General features: G+C 41.3%; 1 protein-coding gene across 1 annotated transcript in view; it reads left to right on the top strand.

Moving 5' to 3' along the window:
- The first annotated feature begins 562 nt into the window (after window positions 1-562).
- LOC139392272 (trichorhinophalangeal syndrome I) overlaps window positions 563-23,343 on the top strand; it is a 236,161-nt gene continuing 213,380 nt past the window's right edge. The window contains exons 1-2 of the mRNA XM_071140139.1: window positions 563-854; window positions 6,182-6,494. Coding sequence (XP_070996240.1) covers window positions 6,482-6,494 — 13 coding nt within the window. The 5' untranslated portion in view covers window positions 563-854; window positions 6,182-6,481. The remainder of the gene's footprint in view (window positions 855-6,181; window positions 6,495-23,343) is intronic.

Here is a 23,343-nt window from a genome sequence, read left to right as displayed (position 1 = left end):
CATCAGTAAGGCCATTGCGAGATTAAAGGATCAAATCAATTGGGTTATCATAGTGTATAAATCAGAATTTCAGTCTGGAAAAAATGTATATCATCTACACTTAGTCTTAGACATTTCAATAACCACAGTCTTGTGATTTGTTGGAATTGTGATGATTTCTCGACTAAAGAAAATAATGTCTATCATACACAGAATAGTAAAGTTTTGCAACTAATGTCATGATTTCCAACTTTCATAGCAATAAAATATACCCATAACATAATTCAGAAATACCTAGGTCTAGGTTTTTATCAGAGCAGATTTTCTGTTAAATATACGTATATTCACACTAAATCGACATTAAGCCCTACCATATATCAATATAGGGATCATATTCGATTAATATTAGGCCGTTTCAAATATTAAGATGAAGTGGAAAAACTGTTCACTTGTTATTATTGCGTTATAGCTTGGTAGTGAGGATCAGGGATGCATCTGTCCCTTTAAGAACGACCGGTCTGGGGTGGCGCTTTCCTCCGCAAGGGCTTCTTGATATTAATAGTGTTGGTGTCTTGAAACTGACGTAATGCTTGGAGTCTGAGGTCCTGTCAAGCGATAACATTTCTGATAAAGAACTGGGATCACTGCAAACTAACCCTCCTTTTCCATCCAGACTCGGGCGTTTTAAATATTATACACAGTCACCCTGATTCCACGTGCACAGGCGAGATTCGAAATGTTATATCCCCTCTAACAAAAAAGAAATAGTAGGCTACCCCGAGATCAACAAACAAACAGCACAAAGACGGTTCATGGCTTACGCCAAAGCTCCACCATCTTTCAGACTGCAAAGACTATTGCAATTTAATCAACAGGTAAGGACAAAGCGAATCAATGCACGTTACGAGTACGGAGGCGAACAATGTGAAATTACAGTAGTTCCAGAATGCGGATCGCTTTTAGAGAATGTTATGTAATAACTAAGGGATTTCGTGAATCAGTAGTGAGCTACTTTGCTGTAAAAAAAACAGCAGGGCTTCTCGGATTTCACATGGCATGTAGGTTTTGTTGGGTCAAACGCGTGAGAAATTGAAATGGGCTACTTGGTAGAAGCAGTAGCCGTAATAGAGGGTGTAAATATTGAGACAAGGGAGAATAACATGAGTTCCGATCAGTAGGTTTGTTGCTTACTTTTCCCTTCCAATTTCATTTATTAATTAGATTTCAGATGTTGTAGCATTCTTGTAAAGGCGCGACGCATTCTGGATAGGTGTTGGAGACAGAATATAGTTATGGTCTTGAGAATATCTGTGATCTAAGTCACACAAACACACTAATAAGACGAGGATTTTATTTGGCGCATCGCGTATTTCTGTTTTCATTGTTCGTATTAGAGAGCATGGTAGAGAGTATGTTAAGTTGTACTGTTTTTTTCGGCTTCTGAAACTTTGTATATATTTTGAAGTGTATTTTGATGTTTAATGATTCATTCATGTCGAGAACTGAGTTAAGTTTTCCACTCAACTTTCCGTAAACGGTGATGTTCCTCAAAGATAAGAAAATGCGTAGGCATGACAACACACTTGGGTCAGAAGAATATTTCAACTAATTACAATAAAATGCACATCCAAAAGATTTCACCAGTAGCCTATTTTCTAAACGTTCCACATGTTATTCGTAACCTACGAAGTTCTAAGTTTTGGTTTTTAGAATGTTCAAGTCATGTACTAACTTTGTTACAAAACAAGAAATGTAACAACGTGCTTGTAACTTTATCAATAACCAATCACTTGTTAATTACTAAAAAAAAAGTCAGTCATTTCTCAAAAGTCTTAAATATATTTTCCATGTGGAGGGGATTAGGCTACATCTCAAAGGAGATGACACAGAGGTGCAGTGTGTGTGTCTGTGGAAATTCAGAAAGTTTTCAGAGCAGCATGACTGGGCATCGTGATGAAACAATTCACTTTTGCAGAAACTCAACATAGCTTTTCATTATGTTTTGCTGCAAGCATTATAAAGATAATATAATTCTGCCTTATTACTTATACCTGCCCCATTACTTTTATGAGGAGGTGAGATATTTTGGTCATCTACTCCTTTACTCTTGGTGCAAAGGGCTACTTTCAGAGGCATGTACAACTTTGTTACTGGTAGTGTAAAAAAGTTACATATTCTCAGTGTGTTTGCTTGATAGTTACATTATAACCATGTACATAGTAACCCCCTAAAGGTATTGACTTTTTCAAAGCATAACGTTTAACATTTAGACAATGTTTCTGTCTATCTAAACTGACTATTTTTCAGTTGGTAAGATCTAAGATCATCTATGAGCACAACTCTAAATCACCCGATTTTCAACTTCACTTAGGCTCTTGTTTGTAGTTACATTGTTATGACACAAAATTCCCCTGTTGGTTCCAGTAGAGGACTCATACTCTTTCCTGTAAACTGTGAAACCAACCTTCCTACACGCCAACATGGGTCTGGAAATGATACACCTTCTGTCTATGAAAGCCCTCTTTCTTGTCAGTGAAAGTTTGTTAATGATGTGGCCAAAGCAAAGAAATGCTTTTCATCATTCAGAGGGGAGAAAGGTTAAGCTGAAACATAGTCTCAACAACACTCTGTGTTTAACAGTAGTTTAGTTATTTGGACACCTGCATGTCTTATAGACACATTATTTCTGCCTTAATAGTGTTAACACACACGCATAAAGAGTATTTATTATAAATAATATGCATCATAACATCTGGTTGCAAAAAATCCACTTCTAAAAGTTGACTTTGTCCTCACTGCAGCCTTGTATGTATTACATCTGATACGTGAAGCACTTGGTAAACCGTTAATTAATTAGGTACAATGTTTTGTCACAAAATCCATTGATGTTAGCAGCCACGCTAGCCTAATTTTCTAAGATTTTTTACTTTTGCTTTTATTAGAGGATTATGGAAAATAAAATGACTTATCATGTGTATTCTGTGGTACTCTATACAGGGAGTGTTTCTTTCAAAAGTGAGAGAACGATCCACATGGTTAGTTTGATAAGAGCTGTTTGAAGTGACTGCTGAATTGTGCTAGGTATATTTGAAATGTAAATGGGTTCCCATCTGTGAGTTCTTTGGAGGGGGGTATGCAATAGATCAACTCTTGTATAGTTAGGAACTTTACGGCTGACAGATGAATTTGGGTCTCGTTGGTATTAGAAAGCAGCAGTGGGGGGTTTGCATTTGTTATACATGGCTTTAGAGTTTGCACAACTACTTTTAGGGAGATTTTTTGGAATCGCTGTGAGGCCAGCCTTTCACTTCGCAGTGTATCTTTGTACCAGATTCACCACGTAGGTGCTGCTTAATAATTCATTATTAATGAAAAATAAAATATTTTAAGGCCTCATGAAAAAAATAAGAAAGTTACATATAGTATAGAAACTGGTAATGTCTTAAATCCTAAAGGACATGAGAAACCAAGAGCAAATAAAAACTGTGCATAGCTCCTTGTAAAATTGTACACATCAAAGATGATCATGTAATATGACACGTAGGCTACTACAGAAATTAGGTACAATTGTGATACATTAAGGTTTAGATTTGTTTGGTCGACCCAGCCATCCTTCATTGCCATTCAGCAATGTTTCGGCTTTTTCTGGAGGTGGTTGTATCTCAATGAAAAGATATTGAAACTGAAAATCAGACATACTGTATGACATCTGTATAGTCATTTTTGACCCTCGAACAGGTTGTGTAGGTTCCTCCCCTCATGTCCATGCACTTAAATAGACAAAGGAAGCTTAGATTTACCAGGAATAAAGGCCTACTCACATGTATGTTCTCACGTCGGTGTCTATGGAACACAATGGCATGTCTCTTTAACCCAAAAGTGCCAACAAGGGTACATTTTGTTAGAATTTCGAAACCCTTAAAAAAAATGCTTATTTGTTTGAGAATTAGAACCACTTACTTGTGTTAGAAAAGGTTGATAAAATAAAAAGTGTTACTGCTTGACAGACAGTGGCTCTTTGCATTTACATTTCAAATATACCTAGCACAACTCTTTGCCATCATTACTAATTTAGTGTGTTTAAGCAAAACACATGTTGGTGCTTTTAGGGTTAAAAACATTTTAATGCTTTTGCAAATGGCTAGACACATTCCCTGGTGGTTTGATACATGCAACCAGGAGAGGCAGGAAACTTTTGATTTTCTTAAACCATTTGACGTAATTCTAAAGTTTACTTAGAGAGGACAGACAGCAGTAAATGGTAGACTTAAAACCTTTTAATAGCACCTTAGATTCACCCTGGTAAGAAAAGAGTTGGTTTTCCAGATTTGTGGGAAATGGAACCAGGGTAGGAGTATGTGTAAGCAATAGTTCTTGATACAGCCACCTTTTCTTTTTTGATTTGTTTTAAAAAGTCCTTCTCACTGTCAGTTGCTGATGCAAGAAGTGACAGTTCATGTTTTTCACACAACTGTTGTATTTAACAGATTTTTTCCCCCTCAAATTTCCATATATTCTGAGCAACAACCTTAAAAGACTAGAAAGTAGGCTTTGTTCTATAGGCTAATAGGGCTCTTCCATGTGTTCACCTGTTAACGCAAGACAGTACTTTAACTGCAAAAAAAGGTTTCCCCAAATAGAAAAGCTCCTCAATGTGTCCCCTCCAGCCATGTGGATGGGGGTGGCTTGTACTTGCCTGGCTACACCTCCACATGGCTCTGGCCAACTGACATTTCTTCTATGAGTCTGGATTTGCCCCCCTCCCAGACGATTTCTGGGAGGGAATCACCTAATTATCTAGCTTTGATCATTTGAATCAGCTGTGTAGTGTCAGGGCAAAAACCAAAACGTCCACCCCTTGGGGTTCTGAGGTCCCTGTTTGGGAAATACGGGGTTAAGGTTAGGGTGAGGGTTAGGTAAGGGTTAAGGTTAGGGTAAGGGTAGGAGTTAAGGTTAGGGTTTAGGAGCAGGGATGTCCCAAGGATCCCGGATAGCACTAATCAAATTTGAAGTCACACAAACGACTTCTAGGATGGCAGTTTCCGACTGAATTTATGTAGTGATCAATAGAGCAGCAGAATTAAATGCAGGGTGAGTTGTCAGGCAAGGCTTGCACTGGGCTCTGTATGCAGCAGTGGCTTGAGGTGTGGTTTACAAGGTGTAATGATGTAGGACTAGACACTTGCTGTTTCATATTTGGGATAAATCAAGAGTCCTGCTATCTGTGTCAGGTAGACATTTTGTGTAGGTTTAGGTCAGGAATTTCTCTTTATTTTCCCCAGCCACACAAGTACCCTACCCTCTGTTCTACACCATACTTATAAAGAGAGTGTGTGTGTCTGTCTATTTACTGTATCTTAGGATTTCCATAGTGCACTTTGGGGATAGCCAGTGTAGAAATTCCCTACCCATCACCAAAAAACAGATATACCCATTGATTAGGAGTAGAGTCTGCTAAAAACGTGGTCCGTTCCCTCTCCTCTCTGGAACACTGACGAGTCAGTTTTGCCTCTCAGTTTATGATGTGTTAGCTCGTTTCTAAGTGTCTGTCTGTCAGTGTGTGTTCTTTCTTTCCTCCATTATTTTTCAGTGTTTTTCCTTCTTCTCTCATTGTGGTTTAGTGTTCCTCTCTGCGTCTGTGTGGTCTAGGCCGGCTGTAGTGGGCACAGCATAGGCCATTACATTGTCTCAGACAGGTTGGACAGGATGACTCGTCGAGAAGAAGGGGGAAAATAGTGTTCCCCCGATAATGTTTGTTTTCCTGTTTCCAATTTGGATTGCCAGAGGGCCTGTCGTACCGCTAGAGCTCCTATTCATTCATGAGTCCGACAGACCGGCAGTTTGATGATGCCTGCTGCTTGCTGCTAACACGGCACAGGACTGACTCTGATTTGTAATGACCACGTCGTTAATTGTGTTTTTACTGATCATTGTTCTTTCTCTCGAAATCACATGGAATGCAAGATGTCGGTCTGTATGGTCTGTATGGTAACTTTTAAAACTTTTTAACTCGTTCCAGCTTCCAAGCTTTAAAAAAGATATACTACTTTTGAGGTCTACTTGCATGTTTGATGTGTATTTGTGGGATACGTTTTTAGATACATCTAGGCTTTAAAGAACATATGGTGTTGATTTAGCTTTTTTGTGCGTCCTTGATTTTTACGTGAGTTTTCTTTCCGTTTTGAACGGTGTGTGATTGCAGAGAGAGAAGCATTGTGACTCGTGCTGTGGTGGAACCCAGGACTGATATTACCTGTAATCTCCTCTGAAGACACAGGTGGGAGAAGAGAACAACCTTTAAGAACTCTTGAGAAAGACCCTGCCAACAACAATAACAACAACAACAGCAAGACCAAAGAAAAGACAATGGAATAAATGCATCTCTGGCATGGACGTGGAATAAAGGATACCTCAGTCAAGAACCAGGGCAAGGACTCTGGATGTTGTTCCTACTCTGATATCTGGATCCCTGTGGAATCTGTGCTGATAATGCGCTAACCCAATGCTCGGCAGAGGTATGTATGCTCTCTATTCTTCTATGTCCTGCTATCTGTGACTTGAGTAATACATCGATTAGGCGTAAATATTGTGAATGGTGTTTTATTTTCACGTAACTTGAAATCGTGGCAAGTCAGTGGAGGCCCAAAGTGAATGGGCCCAAAAGGGTTAGGATTGTGATGTTGTATTTTTATAATTTCGGAACCCAAGTCCCAGGCGGGTTTCTCAAAATATGTTTTATAGTACTATTGCCTGATCCTCGTTGTAGTGGAGTTGTATTGTTCGGCTCTTTCGTTTTAAACAGTTTTATGTTCTTAGCTTTGGTATATTCCAGCATTTTGATCTGGTGTTTTAAGTCACTACCATCTGTATTCCTTTAGCTTATGTGGAATGTTGTCTATACAGACTTAATGTTGTCTCTTTTGACTTAATGTTGTCTATATTGACTTAATGTTGTCTATATGGACTTAATGTTGTCTTTTTTGACTTAATGTTGTCTATATTGACTTAATGTTGTTTCTTTTGACTTAATGTTGTCTATATGGACTTAATGTTGTCTATATTGACTTAATGTTGTCTATATGGACTTAATGTTGTCTAAATTGACTTAATGTTGTCTATATTGACTTAATGTTGTCTATATTGACTTAATGTTGTCTATATATTGACTTAATGTTGTCTATATTGACTTAATGTTGTCTATATTGACTTAATGTTGTCTATATATTGACTTCATGTTGTCTATATTGACTTAATGTTGTCTATATTGACTTAATGTTGTCTATATTGACTTAATGTTGTCTATATGGACTTAATGTTGTCTATATATTGACTTCATGTTGTCTATATTTACTTCATGTTGTCTATATTTACTTCATGTTGTTTATCACTCTTTTTCTCCCTGGGCCACACACATGCTCATGGTTCCCCAGTCGTCTAACATTCTCCGTTCACTCTGCTCTTGTCTATATGGTTCAAATAATCGTTTTTCATCTTATTGTTTGTATTGTCATGATATCATCCTTTACAAAATGTTACAGGAGGTTGATGCTACAGTATAAAGTAGGTTTATACAGTGTTGTTATAGCCTACTCATACCTAACATGTATTCATACTAAGAAACAAAGTTCAGGTTATTTTGCAGGGTAGGTTGGAGAAAGTTACTGGCAGTACATATAGATAACAGCATTTCATGGTATTGACTGATGAAACATGAGTGCTGCTTTGCCTTTGCTGTGAACCTGCAGAGGAATAATTAATTATGGAGATGAGCCTAATTAGTGAGTGAACCAACACCTGTCATTTTTCTAAACAGCTCAATTTGTCTTCCATTCAACAGTGTGTCCTTGTGCCTGTCATTAGCCAATGCTTGCACCTTATCACTCCTGATAAGTACACTACAGTATTGCAACATTAACATTATTTAATAATTACAATCTTTGGTTTTAATCGCAAGAAGAATTCAGCCATTTAGGCTGTTTATTTCCAAATCAAGTATTATGTTATTTTCTGTGCGTTGCACTATTGTACTCACAGACTTTAGTCTTAAGAGTAATAATGCAAAAGCAACGAGCGTAGAAATGAAATAATCTCATTATGTTTGGAAAGTGAACACATAGTTGAGGGTTTGGACCTCTGGACAGTGGCTGAACTCAAATGCCGTATCTCAAAAAGTGTGCCATGGTAGAACATTCTCTCTCTGTCTGGATACGCATATTAAACACTTGATAATGAGCAGCTATTACGAGACATTTTCTTTGTTAACGCTGCAGAAACGCTGCAGAAAGGTTTTCTCATGACAGTCTTGCTATTTCAGCAGATTTGTATAATGTTTAACATATGCTATCTTTTCCATCCAGACTACTCAAAACTGAAAATGTCTCTGTACTTAAGAAACACCATTACCTCTGTTACAGGAGCCAGTGTTATAATGCGCTTAGCTCAAAGATTTCACTTACTGGGAGGTAGGGAGTGTGTTTCATAGAGACAGCTGAGCTATTGTTAACAACCAACATGCATTCATTTGATCCATGTATTTCACATTTCATTCTCATACTAAACTCAGCCATAGAAAACATAGCCCCAAAGAAAAACAATTACAATATCGCCTATTTTAAATTCTTATTTCAATTTTAATTTACACTAACTCTACAAGCCCAACCTTGGTAACTGTTTGTATAAAGTCAGGGGCTTGTAGCTCATTTAGTAGAGTATTACACTTGCAATGCCAGTGTAGTGGGTTTGATTCCCGGGTCCATTCGCAAAATAAATGCGCTGTAAGTCGCTTAGGATAAAGGCATCTGCTAAATGTCTTCAATTATATTATTATAATATTGCATCTAGATGTACTTCTAATTTACGTGACCTAAATGTGGGACATCAGATGTGGGCGAGGTGGATAGAGGATGTTGTTTGACATGTCATATGAGCCCATTCAGAGTGCTGAGTGTGAAGCCATCATCCGGATCAATGTCTGTGCTGAGACCTGTTACTTTTTTTTTTCCAGGTAGTGATATGTTTTAGTAGGCTAATCATTATTTATTTTTTTGTGGGCAGATCAGCTTTAATATTGCAGATAGATTGTAGCTTCCAGCAATGTAATTGTCAGCATCATTTCCAATTTCCAAAATATATATATATATTAATTAGGCAAATCATTATAATATATCAAATATTCCATTTAGCAGATGCTGTTATCCAAGGCGACCTACAGTCATGTTTGTATACATTTGAAGTATTATATGATATTAATGTGATATTAATGACACAAATACTGACTGCAGTTCTAACACACAGGCGATTTTACAGGACCAGTAGTGTGAATACCCAACCACGCTCCGCAACCACACACATTTTATTCAGAGCTATTCTGAACTCACACGGACAAAAGTTTCACATAAAGAAGATGTGCCCTTAACTTGAGAAATGAGCTGTTGTTTTAACTAATTCACCCCTTTTCTGATAACAGTTTTGTTGGAGGTAAGAAAAAATACTAGGCTCATTAAATGCAGCCTTGATTTTTGTAATCCTTGTGAATTATATGAAGAAATAGGTGAGTCGTCAGCGCAATGCTTCTGTAGGAACTAGCCTCAGTGATATATGGTGTGCCAACGTGTTTGTAGGACGCGCTGTGCCAAATGATTCTATAAGTGCTTATTTAAAAGTCTAAAGACAAGAACATTTTTCATGGTTTTCCGGTGTCTGTATAAATATTTCTTGTTGGCTTGGTTCTGCTGTTGCCACTCTATGGCACAGCGGGCCGGGTTTTTTTCAGGCCATGTCTGCCAGTTACTGTAGCTCTCTCATGTCCACAGCTTTCTCTTTAACCTAAAGTATATGTTGCCCCATTTCAGTCCATTTGTCCTTCAAGTAATTTATTTATATTTTTTAAACCCTTAAATTCTTGTTAGGTATAGTCTTTTTTCTACACAGTGCAAGGTAACTGAGCTCTGGATGTCCATGGCTCTTTGTTCGAGGCGTACAGTCTTTTTGACCGCTTCTTATTTCCCAGAACCGGATGGAAATCATACATGTATAACTTGGAACATGTAGTGTATCGAAAAGATGCTTATCGTTACGCAGAGCAAGATAATGATCTCTTTGATTGCTGAGTGGAATTGAAACTCTGGTCGGTTGTCTTTTTCACTCTGTCACTTCGCAGCGGTGTTTAACATTACCAAGTGGGGCAATTATGATCAGCAAGAACACTGACTTGTACCCCACATGAGGTTGTGGTTGAAATGAGGTCTTCTGAAAGAAAAGTGCCATTAGAGTTCTAGAAGGGTGGCGTGAACCTGCTCATTAAGGAAGGAAAGTCTGAACGTTGGTGGCTGATTACGCCGTCATCTACCCCTCATTCCTCTGCAACTTATTGCAATAACCCTGAACCCCGCTGAACTAATCTAATTAGTTTGAGAACAAGAAATTATCCTGGATCATTTGCAGAATGCTAGACAAAGGAGCGATTCATTCTCTTGTGGCGTTAAAGAAGAAATGGTTAAGTGCAGGCCTGCCTGTTGTTTTTAGTGGATTATTTCCGCAAGGCCTGCACCATATGGTGGTGGAAAAAAAGGCCCCAAAAGGGGCAAAGAAAAAGGGGGACGGGCGCTACAATGAAGCTGCAAAAACAAAGCGTCTTGAGTCAAAACCCATTAAATTAAAGGGTAATGTCAAATGCACCACACACTCAGAGGTTGATTATTTTAAAAGCCGAGCTGCATTAATCAACCTCTTCATCATCATCTTTGTCAGCTTGAATAATGTTTTTTCTTTGCCCTTTTTTTGCATCTAATTGCAGATACACAAAAACGGACAAAATGGTACCGACCACACTGTTCACACATGAGTCGTCTGGTCAGGATCAGCCCAGGAACAATATTGAGCTGCTAGTCCAGAACTCCACTGTACATTGTTGAGTAATTCTACGTTGCCAGGCTATTGGTGGGGCTCCATTTCAGGTTACCAAGTGACAGAGATTGCATTCCTTCCTTGTCCATAACTACCCAGGATCCTCCAGGATCAGACCACCAAGGTGTGCCATCCCCATTGGCCACTACTGGGGTGTCTTGCGGCCAGTAGTAGCCCGATGGGAAAATTTGACTTGTTAAATACTGACCTGGGGCAGTTAAATTTACATGCGTCCCAACCCAAGGCTAGTCACTTCACTTGCCAAAGCAATTAAGAACCGTGAACGCTCTCTTTCCTGATGGGGTTGCTTTCCCAAACACTCCAAATAATCCACCCTCACCCCGTCCTCTCCACAGAAAGGCCAATTCACAAATGTAGGTGTTGCTACAACATCGGGGAAGACGAACATTACGTTTGACTATAGCCTACCTGGTTGAAAAGCCTTTATTTCTTTTTCTAATTGAAGGTTTAGAGGATAGAAACTATTCTGAGTATGCTAGGGCAGTCCACTGTCTGTCTGTGGCTGCTAAACTCAGAAGCCGTCTGAGTCCTCTCCCTTTACGTTAGTGGTTATTATCCAGCAGAGGAGTGTGTATCAGTCAGGAGTCTGAACTCTCCGTTGTCACTGTTTTCTCAGTGTGTTGTATCACTGTTACTGTCCTTGACAATGGGCCTTAGCTGTATTTAAGTGCATTGTAGAACTCACAGGGAATTCTCACAGATTGATGTATACCAGAACCACATTAAAGTAGAACTGATACCGTTTGAACTACTTCGCAGAAATGAAACAAAAAGATAATCAGAGTATCGCTCTAAAATATAACATTCGCAGTTTATGCTTCAAAACAAACTTCATAAGATGTTTTAAAAATAAGTTACATTTGACTGAAAATTCCATTACGTAGAGTAAGGCATTGTTGGCAGAATTAAATGGATGCAGTCAATGCATGATTAATAGTCTAATAGTTGAATACATTTTGCTATCAGGTTGTAAAACATAGCTAGTTCATAGTTTGCTGCCTCCAGCCATTCAGGAGATGAACTGTTTCAGTTTCACTGACCCAATATTTTGAGAGAAGAAAAAGGGCCAGAAGAACGCTACCCGTCCCAATGCATAGTGCCAACTGTAAAGTTTGATGAAGGAGGAATACTGGTCTGGGGATGTTTTTCATGGTTCGGCCTAGGCCCCTTAGTTCCAGTGAAGGGAAATCTTAACGCAACAGAATACAATGGCATTCTAGATGAATCTGTGCTTCCAACTTTGTGGCAACAGTTTGGGGAAGAACCTTTTCTGTTTCAACATGACAATGCCCCCGTGCACGAAGCGAGGTCCATTTAGAAATGGTTTGTCTAGATCGGTGTGGAAGAACTTGACTGACCTGCACAGAGACCTCAACCCCATCGGACACCTTTCGGCCGCGACCGGGAGGGTTAGGGAGGATTTGGCCGGTAGGGATATCCTTGTCTCATCGCGTACTAGTGACTCCTGTGGTGGGCCGGGCGCAGTGCACGCTAACCAGGTCGCCAGGAGCACGGTGTTTCCTCCGACACATTGGTGTGGCTGGCTTCCGGGTTGGATGCGCGTTGTGTTAAGAAGCAGTGCGGCTTGGTTGGGTTGTGTTTCGGAGGACGCATGGCTTTCGGCCTTCGTCTCTCCCGTGCCCGTAAGGGAGTTATAGCGATGAGACAAGATAGTAACTACTAACAATTGGATACCACGAAATTGGGGAGAAAAGGGGGTAAAAATAAAATAAATAAATAAAAATGTTCCAACATCTAGTGGAAAGCCTTCCCAGAAGAGTGGAGGCTGTTATAGCAGCAAAGGGGGGACCAACTCCATATTAATGCCCATCATTTTGAAATGAGATGTTCGACAAACAGGTGTCCACATACTTTTGGCTGTGTAGTATATGTGTTATATTTGTGTTGGTGATGGTTGTTGGCTTACCATCCGGATAAGGAGTTACAGTACAAAGCTTTATCGAACTTCATAGTGAAACAAAATAGTTACCAACTTTTATATTTGGATTGTGAATACGACGATGCTCTTTGTGTATCGAAGAAGCTTTGTTCTCCTAATATAGAGCAGACTCTTTTAGTAGTTTACTATTGACTTTCTGGCAGGAAAGGAGACGGTCCCCTTGCCTCGACAGAACCCATATAGAAACCTCTAAGCCCTTCCTCCCTCTAGCCTTTCTCCCTGCCAGAACCCTGCTCTGGTTGCTGTCGGTATCCTGTCATAAGAGACATACGTTTGGTAGCTCAACTCTTTATCTCTCCCACGCTCCACCCCCCTCTCGTCAGCCCTGGTACCGTCCCATAACTCTTCAGGCATTCCTGTGGACCAGACAGAGAGTGGGTCTGCAGCCGTTCCACCAGGCCCACTCAGCACCTATTATGGTCAACGGGCCGTGGTCGCTGTCAGACCCGGCGCGTTTTGATTCACTGTCCGCCCCGTATCTTCCTGCCTGGGACCTCTTTTCACCATGTTCTTAACTTCCCAGATAGGAGATAAAATATCCATAAACAGCACTTGAAAGAAAATGTAAATGTTTATAGACTTCCTGCGAGACTTATCTGATATTGTTCTTATTTATACATCCAGGAGTTGACTAAAAGTTGCCTGGGACAAGCCAAAACTCAGCTAAAGCCCCTCTTAGTACAGGGAGCCTGGGCTGTGCCAGTGGAGGCTGCGACTGAACAGAAGGTTTAAGTGGACAGTTGGCCCTGTAGACGAGGAGCAAGGCTGTCACTGGGGCTGGAAAGAATTCTGAGATAGTACAAGACATTCTCTTCTTCCAGTCCACCCCCAGCCTAATGCAATGCACCCTCAGCCCCAGTCCCAGCCTTAAATGACCAGCACACTCTCTTATCTTGATAACGAGCTGAGTGTGGAGCTTTGTGAAACATGGCTGAGTTCAGTGTGTGTGTACACTGTTCAGGGTGGGCTGCCTGGTGGTTTTATCAGACTCCGATCTGCTTTTAAGGGAATTTGCTTACAGTGGAGTGTGAAGAGGGTGCTGACAGGACGGTGTCAGCGTTTGCTTTCCCCCAGCATACAGTACACATAGCCCCTGTTGAGAGAAGGTCTTTCCCCCATCATACAGTACACATAGCCCTTGTTGAGAGAAGGTCTTTCCCCCAGCATACAGTACACACAGCCCCTGTTGAGAGAATGTCTTCCCCCAGCATACAGTACACAGAGCCACTGGTGATATAAGGTCTTTCCCCCATCATACAGTACACAGAGCCCTGGTGAGAGAAGGTCTTTCCCCCAGCATACAGTACACAGAGCCCCTGGTGAGAGAAGGTCTTTCCCCCAGCCTACAGTACACAGAGCCCCTGGTGAGAGAAGGTCTTTCCCCCAGCATACAGTACACATAGCCCCTGTTGAGAGAAGGTCTTTCCCCCAGTACACAGAGCCCCTGTTGAGAGAAGGTTTTTCCCCTTGTACACAGAGCCCCTGTTGAGAGAAGGTCTTTCCCCTAGTACACAGAGCCCCTGGGAGCAGGGCCGCTAACTGCTTCATGGAGAGAGGCTGGGAGGATAGCAGCTAACTGCTCCATGGAGAGATGCTGGGAGGAGGGCAGCTAACTGCTCCATGGAGAGATGCTGGGAGGAGGGCAGCTAACTGCTACATGGAGAGATGCTGGGAGGAGGGCAGCTAACTGCTCCATGGAGAGATGCTGGGAGGAGGGCAGCTAACTGCTCCACGGAGAGATGCTGGGAGGAAGGCAGCTAACTGCTCCGTGGAGAGAGGATGGGAGGAGGGCAGCTAACTGCTCCGGGGATAGAGAATGGATGGGAGGAGGGCAGCTAACTACTCCGTGGAGAGAGGATGGGAGGAGGGCAGCTAACTGCTCTGGGGATAGAGAATGGATGGGAGGAGGGCAGCTAACTGCTTCATGGAGAGAGGCTAGGAGGAGGGCAGCTAACTGCTTCATGGAGGAGGGCAGCTAACTGCTTCATGGAGAGAGGCTAGGAGGAGGGCAGCTAACTGCTTCATGGAGAGATGCTGGGAGGAGGGCAGCTAACTGCTTCATGGAGAGAGGCTGGAAGGAGGGCAGCTAACTGCTTCATGGAAAGAGGCTGGGAGGAGGGCAGCTAACTACTGCATGGAGAGAGGCTGGGAGGAGGGCAGCTAACTACTGCATGGAGAGAGGCTGGGAGGAGGGCAGCTAACTGCTTCATGGAGAGAGGCTGGGAGGAGGGCAGCTAACTGCTTCATGGAGAGAGGCTGGGAGGAGGGCAGCTAACTACTGCATGGAGAGAGGCTGGGAGGAGGGCAGCTAACTACTGCATGGAGAGAGGCTGGGAGGAGGGCAGCTAACTATTGCATGGAGAGAGGCTGGGAGGAGGGCAGCTAACTACTGCATGGAGAGAGGCTGGGAGCAGCTCTTAAAAGCTCTATGAGTGGGTGGCAGGAGATCACTTTTATGGTGCTGCCGCTCCTCTCATATTGATGAGTTAGTGCTAGCCCTGAGCCTAGAGAAAGGAGAGAAAGAGAGAATGAGGGAAAAGATCAGGGTGTTGAGACTCACTCTGAGTGGGCGAACACAAACACACACACACACTTGTATACGTCAGCTTATGATTCTATTATTATGACTGCAACCCCTATAAATTCCACACCCCCAGACACTAGGGCTGGGAATTGCCAGGGACCTCACGATGCGATATTATCACGATACTTAGGTGCCGATACAATTTGTATTGCGATTATAAAGGTCACACTTTATTTGGATAGTCCATCAGTAGATGCGCTACAGATGGTCATACTATCAACAAACTATCTGTTGATAAGCAACTGACAATTTGTTGATGAGCAACTACTTGCTAAGATTACAGTTAGGGTAAGGTTTAGAATAAGGGTAAGGGTTAAGTTTAGGGTTAAGGTTAGTAGATACGTAGTTGAAATGAGTATCTGCAGAAGGACAATCCAAATAAAGTGTTACCCATTTTGATACTGTGAATTCATTGCGTTTTGATGTTCCAAACATATTGCTCACCATATATATGTCTACTGCAGAGGGACAAGAGAGAGCCATGAGAAAACTAGTTTAAAACTAATCAGTCATGGAAATAAAAGTGCTGAAAACAAATTGGCTCCCTATTTAAAAAGAAGATGGAGAACAAGCTATGAAGGAAAAGTAATGGAGTTTTGGTGCGATTTTGCGATATTATAAACAATTATTTTTATTAATAATATACAGATAAGTAACTATATCGACCCCCCCCCCCATCACTACCAGACACCAGTGTGTAGACAAGCAAATAATTTTGTAATGTCAGAAGAGATTGTGTTTTAAACCACATGCAGATCTAAACAGACCTCAGTATTTTGAAGGGGTCCGTGTTTATGTCTCCTGTGTTCCTAGTAAGGTTACAGTGCATTCGGAAAGTATTCAGACCTCTTGACTTTTTCCACATTTTGTTACGTTACTGCCTTATTCTAAAATGGACTAAAATAAATGTTTTTCCTCATCAATATACACACAATACCCCATAATGACAAAGAGAAAATATGTTTTTAGAAGTGTTTGCAAATGTATATAAAAAACAAACAGAAATACCTTATTTACATAAGTATTCAGACCGTTTGCTATGAGACTCGAAATTGAGATCAGGTGCATCCTGCTTCCATTGATCATCCTTGAGATCTTTCTACAACTTGATTGGAGACCACCTGACCAAACTGAGCAATCAGGGGAGAAGGGCCTTGGTCAGGGAAGAACCCAGTGGTCATTCTGACACAGCTCCAGAGTTCCTCTGTAGAGATGGGAGAACCTTCCAGAAGGACAACGATCTCTGCAGCGCTCCACCAATCAGGCCTTTATGGTTGCCAGAAAGAAGCCATTCCTCTGTAAAAGGCACGACAGCCCCCAAAAGGCACCTAAAGAATCTCAGATCATGAGAAACAATTATGATTCTCTGGTCTGATGAAATCAAGATGGAACTCTTTGGCCTGATTGCCAAGCGTCACATCTGGAGGAAACCTGGCACCATCCCTACGGTGAAGCATGGTGGTGGCAGCATCATGCTGTGGGGATGTTATTCAGTGGCAGGGACTGGGAGACTAGTCAGGATCGAGGGAAAGATGAACGGAACAAAGTACAGAGAGATCCTTGATGAAAACCTTCTCCTAAGCGCTCAGGGCCTTTGACTGGGGCGAAGGTTCCTCATACAACAGAACAATGACCCTAAGCACACAGCCAAGACAACGCATGAGTGGCTTCGGGACAAGTCTCTGAATGTCGTAGTGGAGAGGTAGTAAGTGTTAAATTCCTCGGTGTACACATCACGGACAAACTGAATTGGTCCACCCACACAGACAGCGTTGTGAAGAATTCGCAGCAGCGCCTCTTCAATCTCAGGAGGCTGAAGAAATTTGGCTTGTCACCAAAAGCACTCACAAACTTCTACAGATGCACGATCGAGAGCATCCTGTCGGACTGTATCACTGCCTGGTACGGCAACAACCGTAAGGCTCTCCAGAGGGTAGTGAGGTCTGCACAACGCATCACCGGGGGCAAACTACCTGCCCTCCAGGACACCTACACCACCCGATGTAACAGGAAGGCCATAAAGATCATCAAGGACAACAACCACCCGAGCCACTGCCTGTTCACCCCGCTATCATCCAGAAGGCGAGGTCCGTATAGGTGCATCAAAGCAGGGACCGAGAGACTGAAAAACAGCTTCTATCTCAAGGCCATCAGACTGTTAAACAGCCACCACTAACATTGAGAGCTGCTGCCAACATACTGACTCAACTCCAGCCACTTTAATAATGAAAAAATGTATGTAAAAATGTATCACTAGCCACTTAATATATGCCACTTAATATAATGTTTACATACCCTACATTACTCATCTCATATGTATATGTATATACTGTACTCTATATCATCTACTGCATCTTGCCATCTTTATGTAATACATGTATCACTAGCCACTTTAAACTATGCCACTTTATGTTTATATACCCTACATTACTCATCTCATATGTATATACTGTACTCTATACCATCTACTGCATCTTGCCTATGCCGTTCTGTACCATCACTCATTCATATATCTTTATGTACATATTCTTTATCCCTTTACACTTGTGTGTATAAGGTAGTAGTTGTGGAATTGTTAGGTTAGATTACTCGTTGGTTATTACTGCATTGTCTGAACTAGAAGCACAAGCATTTCGCTACACTAACATTAACATCTGCTAACCATGTGTATGTGACAAATACAATTTGATTTGATTTGATGTCCTTGAGTGGCCCAACTTGAAACTGATCGAAAAACTAGCTGTGTTGCAATGTTCTCCATCCAACCTGATCGAGCTTGAGAGGATCTGCAAAGAAGAATGGGAGAAACTCCCCAAATACAGGTGTGCCAAGCTTGTAGCTTCATACCCAAGAATAATCAAGGCTATATCCACTGCTAAAGGAGCTTCAACAAAGTACTGAGTAAAGGGTCTTCTGAATACTTATGTAAATATAGTATTTCTTTATTTGTTTTTTATAAATTAGCAAAAAAATGTTTTGTCATTATGTGGTATTGTGTGTAGATTGACGAGGGGAAAAAACTATTTAATACATTTTAGAATAAGGCTGTAACGTAACAAAATGTGGAAAAAGTCAAGCAGTCTGAATACTTTCAGAATGCACTGTATCTCTTCGAGACATCAGACCTCAGGGTCCAGCTCACCAGCTCAGCTGTTTTGGAGGATAGGTTAGCTGGAAATGGGAGTCAGGTGTAAGAGGAAAGGGAATCTACAGAGTAGCACAGTAAGGTCCTCCCTTCCTCCTATTCATTTTCTCTGGTATGAATGGTAGGGTGTAATATTTGCAGATGAGGTTCACTTGGTGCTTCGGTCATCATCCATTCAGACCGCAGCGCTGGTGTGTACTTTGTACAGTCACAGGCATGTCTGTCTCTGTCTGCCCACCTATTTGTTACTGGACTATGGTACTACAGCCTCCCTTGAGTCCAAACTGAAAATGCATGTTCAAATTTGATCACATTTTCATCTGCACCTTTATGTCAAGTATCTAATTAAGGTCCTTGTGGGCCTTTTGTTGACCTCCTGCTTTGAGGTCGCCACTACTGAATAATTTCATTGCAAGAACTCTTGATCTTTCAAGCTGGGCTATACATAGGTCATAACTAGCTAGAGCTTGTCATGCTTGGTGTGTCAGACGAATCTTAGTCGGTGGTATGCTTATAGTTCACTGGGTGTGGTAGAGTCGTTTGATTTGGCTTGACTAAAGCCACTCAAGGTTACGCCTCATTACAGTAGGATAATCCTTGAAAAAAGCAAATAGAAATATCTTGATGAAGCAGGTCAGTAGCCACCTCTTTTGCTGATATGAAGGTTAATCATGGTGATGAGTTGTTTGTTTTCTTTAGATGGCTTATCTTATTCAGTAACAATGCCATGATCGTGATGTGACATCGACATCTGTCTGTTTCAGACCTGTGTGAACCAGATTCAAACACATACTTTCCCAAACGCACTACAGTAACTCCATTCATATCGCCAGAACAGAATGTGTTTTGATGCTCAATACGTGGCCTACACTTCGCCCACGATTTGTATTGATTGAGTGTGAAGTGAACTGCCCACCCACCTCACATACAGATCAACAGACAAGAAGACACAGTCACAAAGCCAAAGCAAATATGAGAGAATAAAGCTTATATAATTGATTTAACTTTATGAAACACATAAAGGAATACAAGACTACTGTCTGTCATGCATGTTCAAACTAGGGCTAGTTTCCTCAGGGGTATGGAAGGGTCTCTGAACATATGACAGGGTCTGGAACTATGCTCAGAGTCGGTATTTACGTCATAGGAAGGAATTCCCCTTGACCACTCCCACAAATTGGCCAAAACTATCACGTATACTCTCTCTCCAGTCTCTAGGTCATCAGGCTGCTGATTATCCCACACACCTGCCACCATCGTCTCACACGATTATCCCACACACCTGTCACCATCGTCTCGCGCACTTGCGCGACACTCACCTGGACTCCATCACCTCCTTGATTATCTTCCCTTTATCGGTCACTCCCCTTGGTTCTTTCCTCAGGTGTTATTGACTCTGTTTCCATGTCTGTGCGTTGTTTGTGGTTCGTGTTCATTGTTTCATTGTTTCATTTATTAATTAAAACACTCACTCCCTGAACTTGTTTCCCGACTCTCAGCGCACTCGTTACAAAAACAAGGGGCATGAGGGAAGCCCCACAATATTACGTTTTTCTTAGTGAGAATGCTCAGGAGCAGGCAATGTTGCAAAGTAATCTGCCTAGTTAAATAATGGTTCAATAAAAATACATGTTGAACTATGACAGAGATGGCATCATAACAGGGTCTGGAACAATGGGAGAGATGGCATCATAATAGGGTCTGGAACAATGGGAGAGATGGCATCATAACAGGGTCTGGAACAATGGGAGAGATGGCATCATAACAGGGTCTGGAACAATGGGAGAGATGGCATCATAACAGGGTCTGGAACAATGGGAGAGATGGCATCATAACAGGGTCTGGAACAATGGGATAGATGGCATCATAACAGGGTCTGGAACAATGGGAGAGATGGCATCATAACAGGGTCTGGAACAATGGGAGAGATGGCATCATAACAGGGTTTGGAACAATGGGAGAGATGGCATCATAACAGGGTTTGGAACAATGGGAGAGATGGCATCATAACAGGGTCTGGAACAATGGGATAGATGGCATCATAACAGGGTCTGGAACAATGGGAGAGATGGCATCATAACAGGGTCTGGAACAATGGGAGAGATGGCATCATAATAGGGAAACCCTCAGGAGAATAATTGTATATTTCTTATGAGCACAATATATAGAGTCAGCCAATGGGGTTCAGATTGGCTGTGGTTCCCTCCTACCTTATCTTTCCTCAAACTTTGTCACCATTCATATCCACTGCTCCAGAGCAATGATCCTTTGGGTATGAGAGTGGGAAACATCCCCCAGATGATCTCCTTGGGAAGTTTTCCACAATAACATCTTTCTTCATATACTTTAAGGCTCATCTTCATGCTGTGTGCTTTCTGTTGATGTTTTCTCTTCTTCCTTGTGCAATATTCAATTAGACACTCATCCATGTAATATATTTATGTTTTTTCCTCGCTGTGCCTCTCCTTTTTTAATTCATCTGTTTTTGAATACGAGCTAGGCTACATGATGGATGGGAATACAAAGGTGCATGTTAATGTTACAATGGAAAGTTGTCCTCTAGCTTGTATTTTTCCTATGTTGTGGAACTGTAAAATGCTCTAGCCTAGAGATAATGTAGCATGTGCTTAGCATGGATCAATTGACTATATTCTGGAAGAGCAGTAATGATATTTGCAAAGAAAGATTAGACCAAAGTTTAGATCAAATCAAATGTATTTATAAAGCCCTTCTTACATCAGCTGATATCTCAAGGTGCTGTGCAGATACCCAGCCTAAAACCCCAAACAGCAAGCAATGCAGGTGTAGAAGCACGGTGGCCAGGAAAAACTCCCTAGAAAGGCCAGAACCTAGGAAGAAACCTAGAGAGGACCCAGGCTATGAGGGGTGGCCAGTCCTCTTCTGGCTGAGTGGAGATTATAACAGAACATGGCTAAGATGTTCAAATGTTCACAGATGACCAGCAGGGTCAAATAATAATAGAGAGTGCTAATGCCGGATTGTTTATTTTATAATAAAATAATTTGTAGTTCTCAACAGCAAAATATGCAATTCACAGTTATAGTATTTCACAATTAATAAATTCAGTGTTCAAATAATCTATGGATCTATTTCAATACCAGGTCAAATCGGTTCTACCTTCTATAGTATCAATTATCACCAGTAAAGTTCAATTCACAAAACAAAATTAAATTCAAATACACATTCAATATATCACAGTCCCACCACATAACATGGGGTGATCAGTCCAAACAAGAATAGAGAATAGTGTACTTACTTAAGCATCCTCCAAGAAAAATTCCTCTTGAAGAGAAACCTTCAGATGTCTTTTTTCTTCTGCATGCAATAGAAGATGTCGATCTCTCTGGGTAGGAACACCATTCAAGAAGACTCAAAAACCTGACATGCATGTTGAATAAGCAGGCAAAAACGTACTCATGGATATAATGGAATAGTAACCCAATAGTGAAAGATAAGTATATAAAAAGCAGACTTAGTAGACTTACACGTTACATAACAAATAAGTGCACAAATAGCATAAACTGCTCTTAAAACGGCTTCTCTACACAACATGTGCGTCTCAAAGGATACCATGAAATGGCATCTGTCATAGCAGCAGCTGTACTGTACCTTTCAGTGTGTCACTCAACTAACAACTAACGTTGAACAAAGTACAAAACAGTAAACAGTTGACTCTTGTACAACAAAATATTTTACTGACACCAAATGCATAATTACTTCTACAAGTTTACTTAACAATTAGCATAAATGGCCCAATTTACATTCACTAACATATAGAAAGTTAGCCTTGGCCCGCTAACAAGGCGCTAATACAACAGCTTAATTCATTAAATATAAAACTCACCAAGTAAATGGTCCACAAACGCATTCCATCGCTTCTCAAGACGATGCGATGAATGGACCAGCAAATGTGAGCGTTTCACTGAAGATATATCTAGGTTTTACTCGTTATTTCTAGATTTAGCTCTGTTTTCTGACTTCACAACAAGAGAAAGTTTGCCAGTAGTCCATTGTTAAGCATTGGAACACTAACAATGTAACTGCATCGCTTGCTGTTTGGGGTTTTAGGCTGGGTTTCTGTATAGCACTTTGTGACATCTGCTGGGCTTTATAAATACATTTGATTGATTGATTGATTTTTGCACTACACAAACTTTTGTGAGAACAGTCAGCCCTCAAATGCTAGCTACCTAATGTTAGCTAGCAAGTCAGAGTTTAATCAATCTCCCTAGCTAGCTAAAGTGAGCAAACAGGAATTTTAGCTGGCCAGGCCGTATTGAAAGCTAGATAGCTAGCTACATCACATCATACCTGTAATCTGGTTTGCTTGGTTAGCTAGCTAGCTAATAGCCAATGCCATGGCAAGCAAGGAAGTAAGATAGCTAGCCTATTATGCTAGCAATGAAACTAACTGTTTAGCTAGCTAGCTAATGTCAGCAAGCTAAATACATGGCTCTGATGGGCACTGACTGACGGGCACTGGCAGGGGTATGGGGCTGGCACTGGCAGGAGTATAGGGTAACCTTTGTTACAGCATGGTGAGGGTGAATTAAATTCTTCAACATCTTGCTAGCTAGCTAGCAACATTAGCGTAGCCAGCTGCAGTCAGATATTGTCTACCTAGCAACATGACATAATTTATCATTTCTGGAGGCACTGGAAATGCAATTTGAGCTAGCCCACCAAGGCCAGCCTAACCTGGGTTGACTTCAAAGTGCCAATCGAAAC

Source organism: Oncorhynchus clarkii, chromosome 32 (assembly GCF_045791955.1).
Source record: "Oncorhynchus clarkii lewisi isolate Uvic-CL-2024 chromosome 32, UVic_Ocla_1.0, whole genome shotgun sequence".
NCBI classification, from domain to species: Eukaryota; Metazoa; Chordata; class Actinopteri; order Salmoniformes; family Salmonidae; genus Oncorhynchus; species Oncorhynchus clarkii.
The sequence above is the reverse complement of the archived record's forward strand: the minus strand, read 5'-3'. Positions and strand labels throughout refer to the sequence as shown.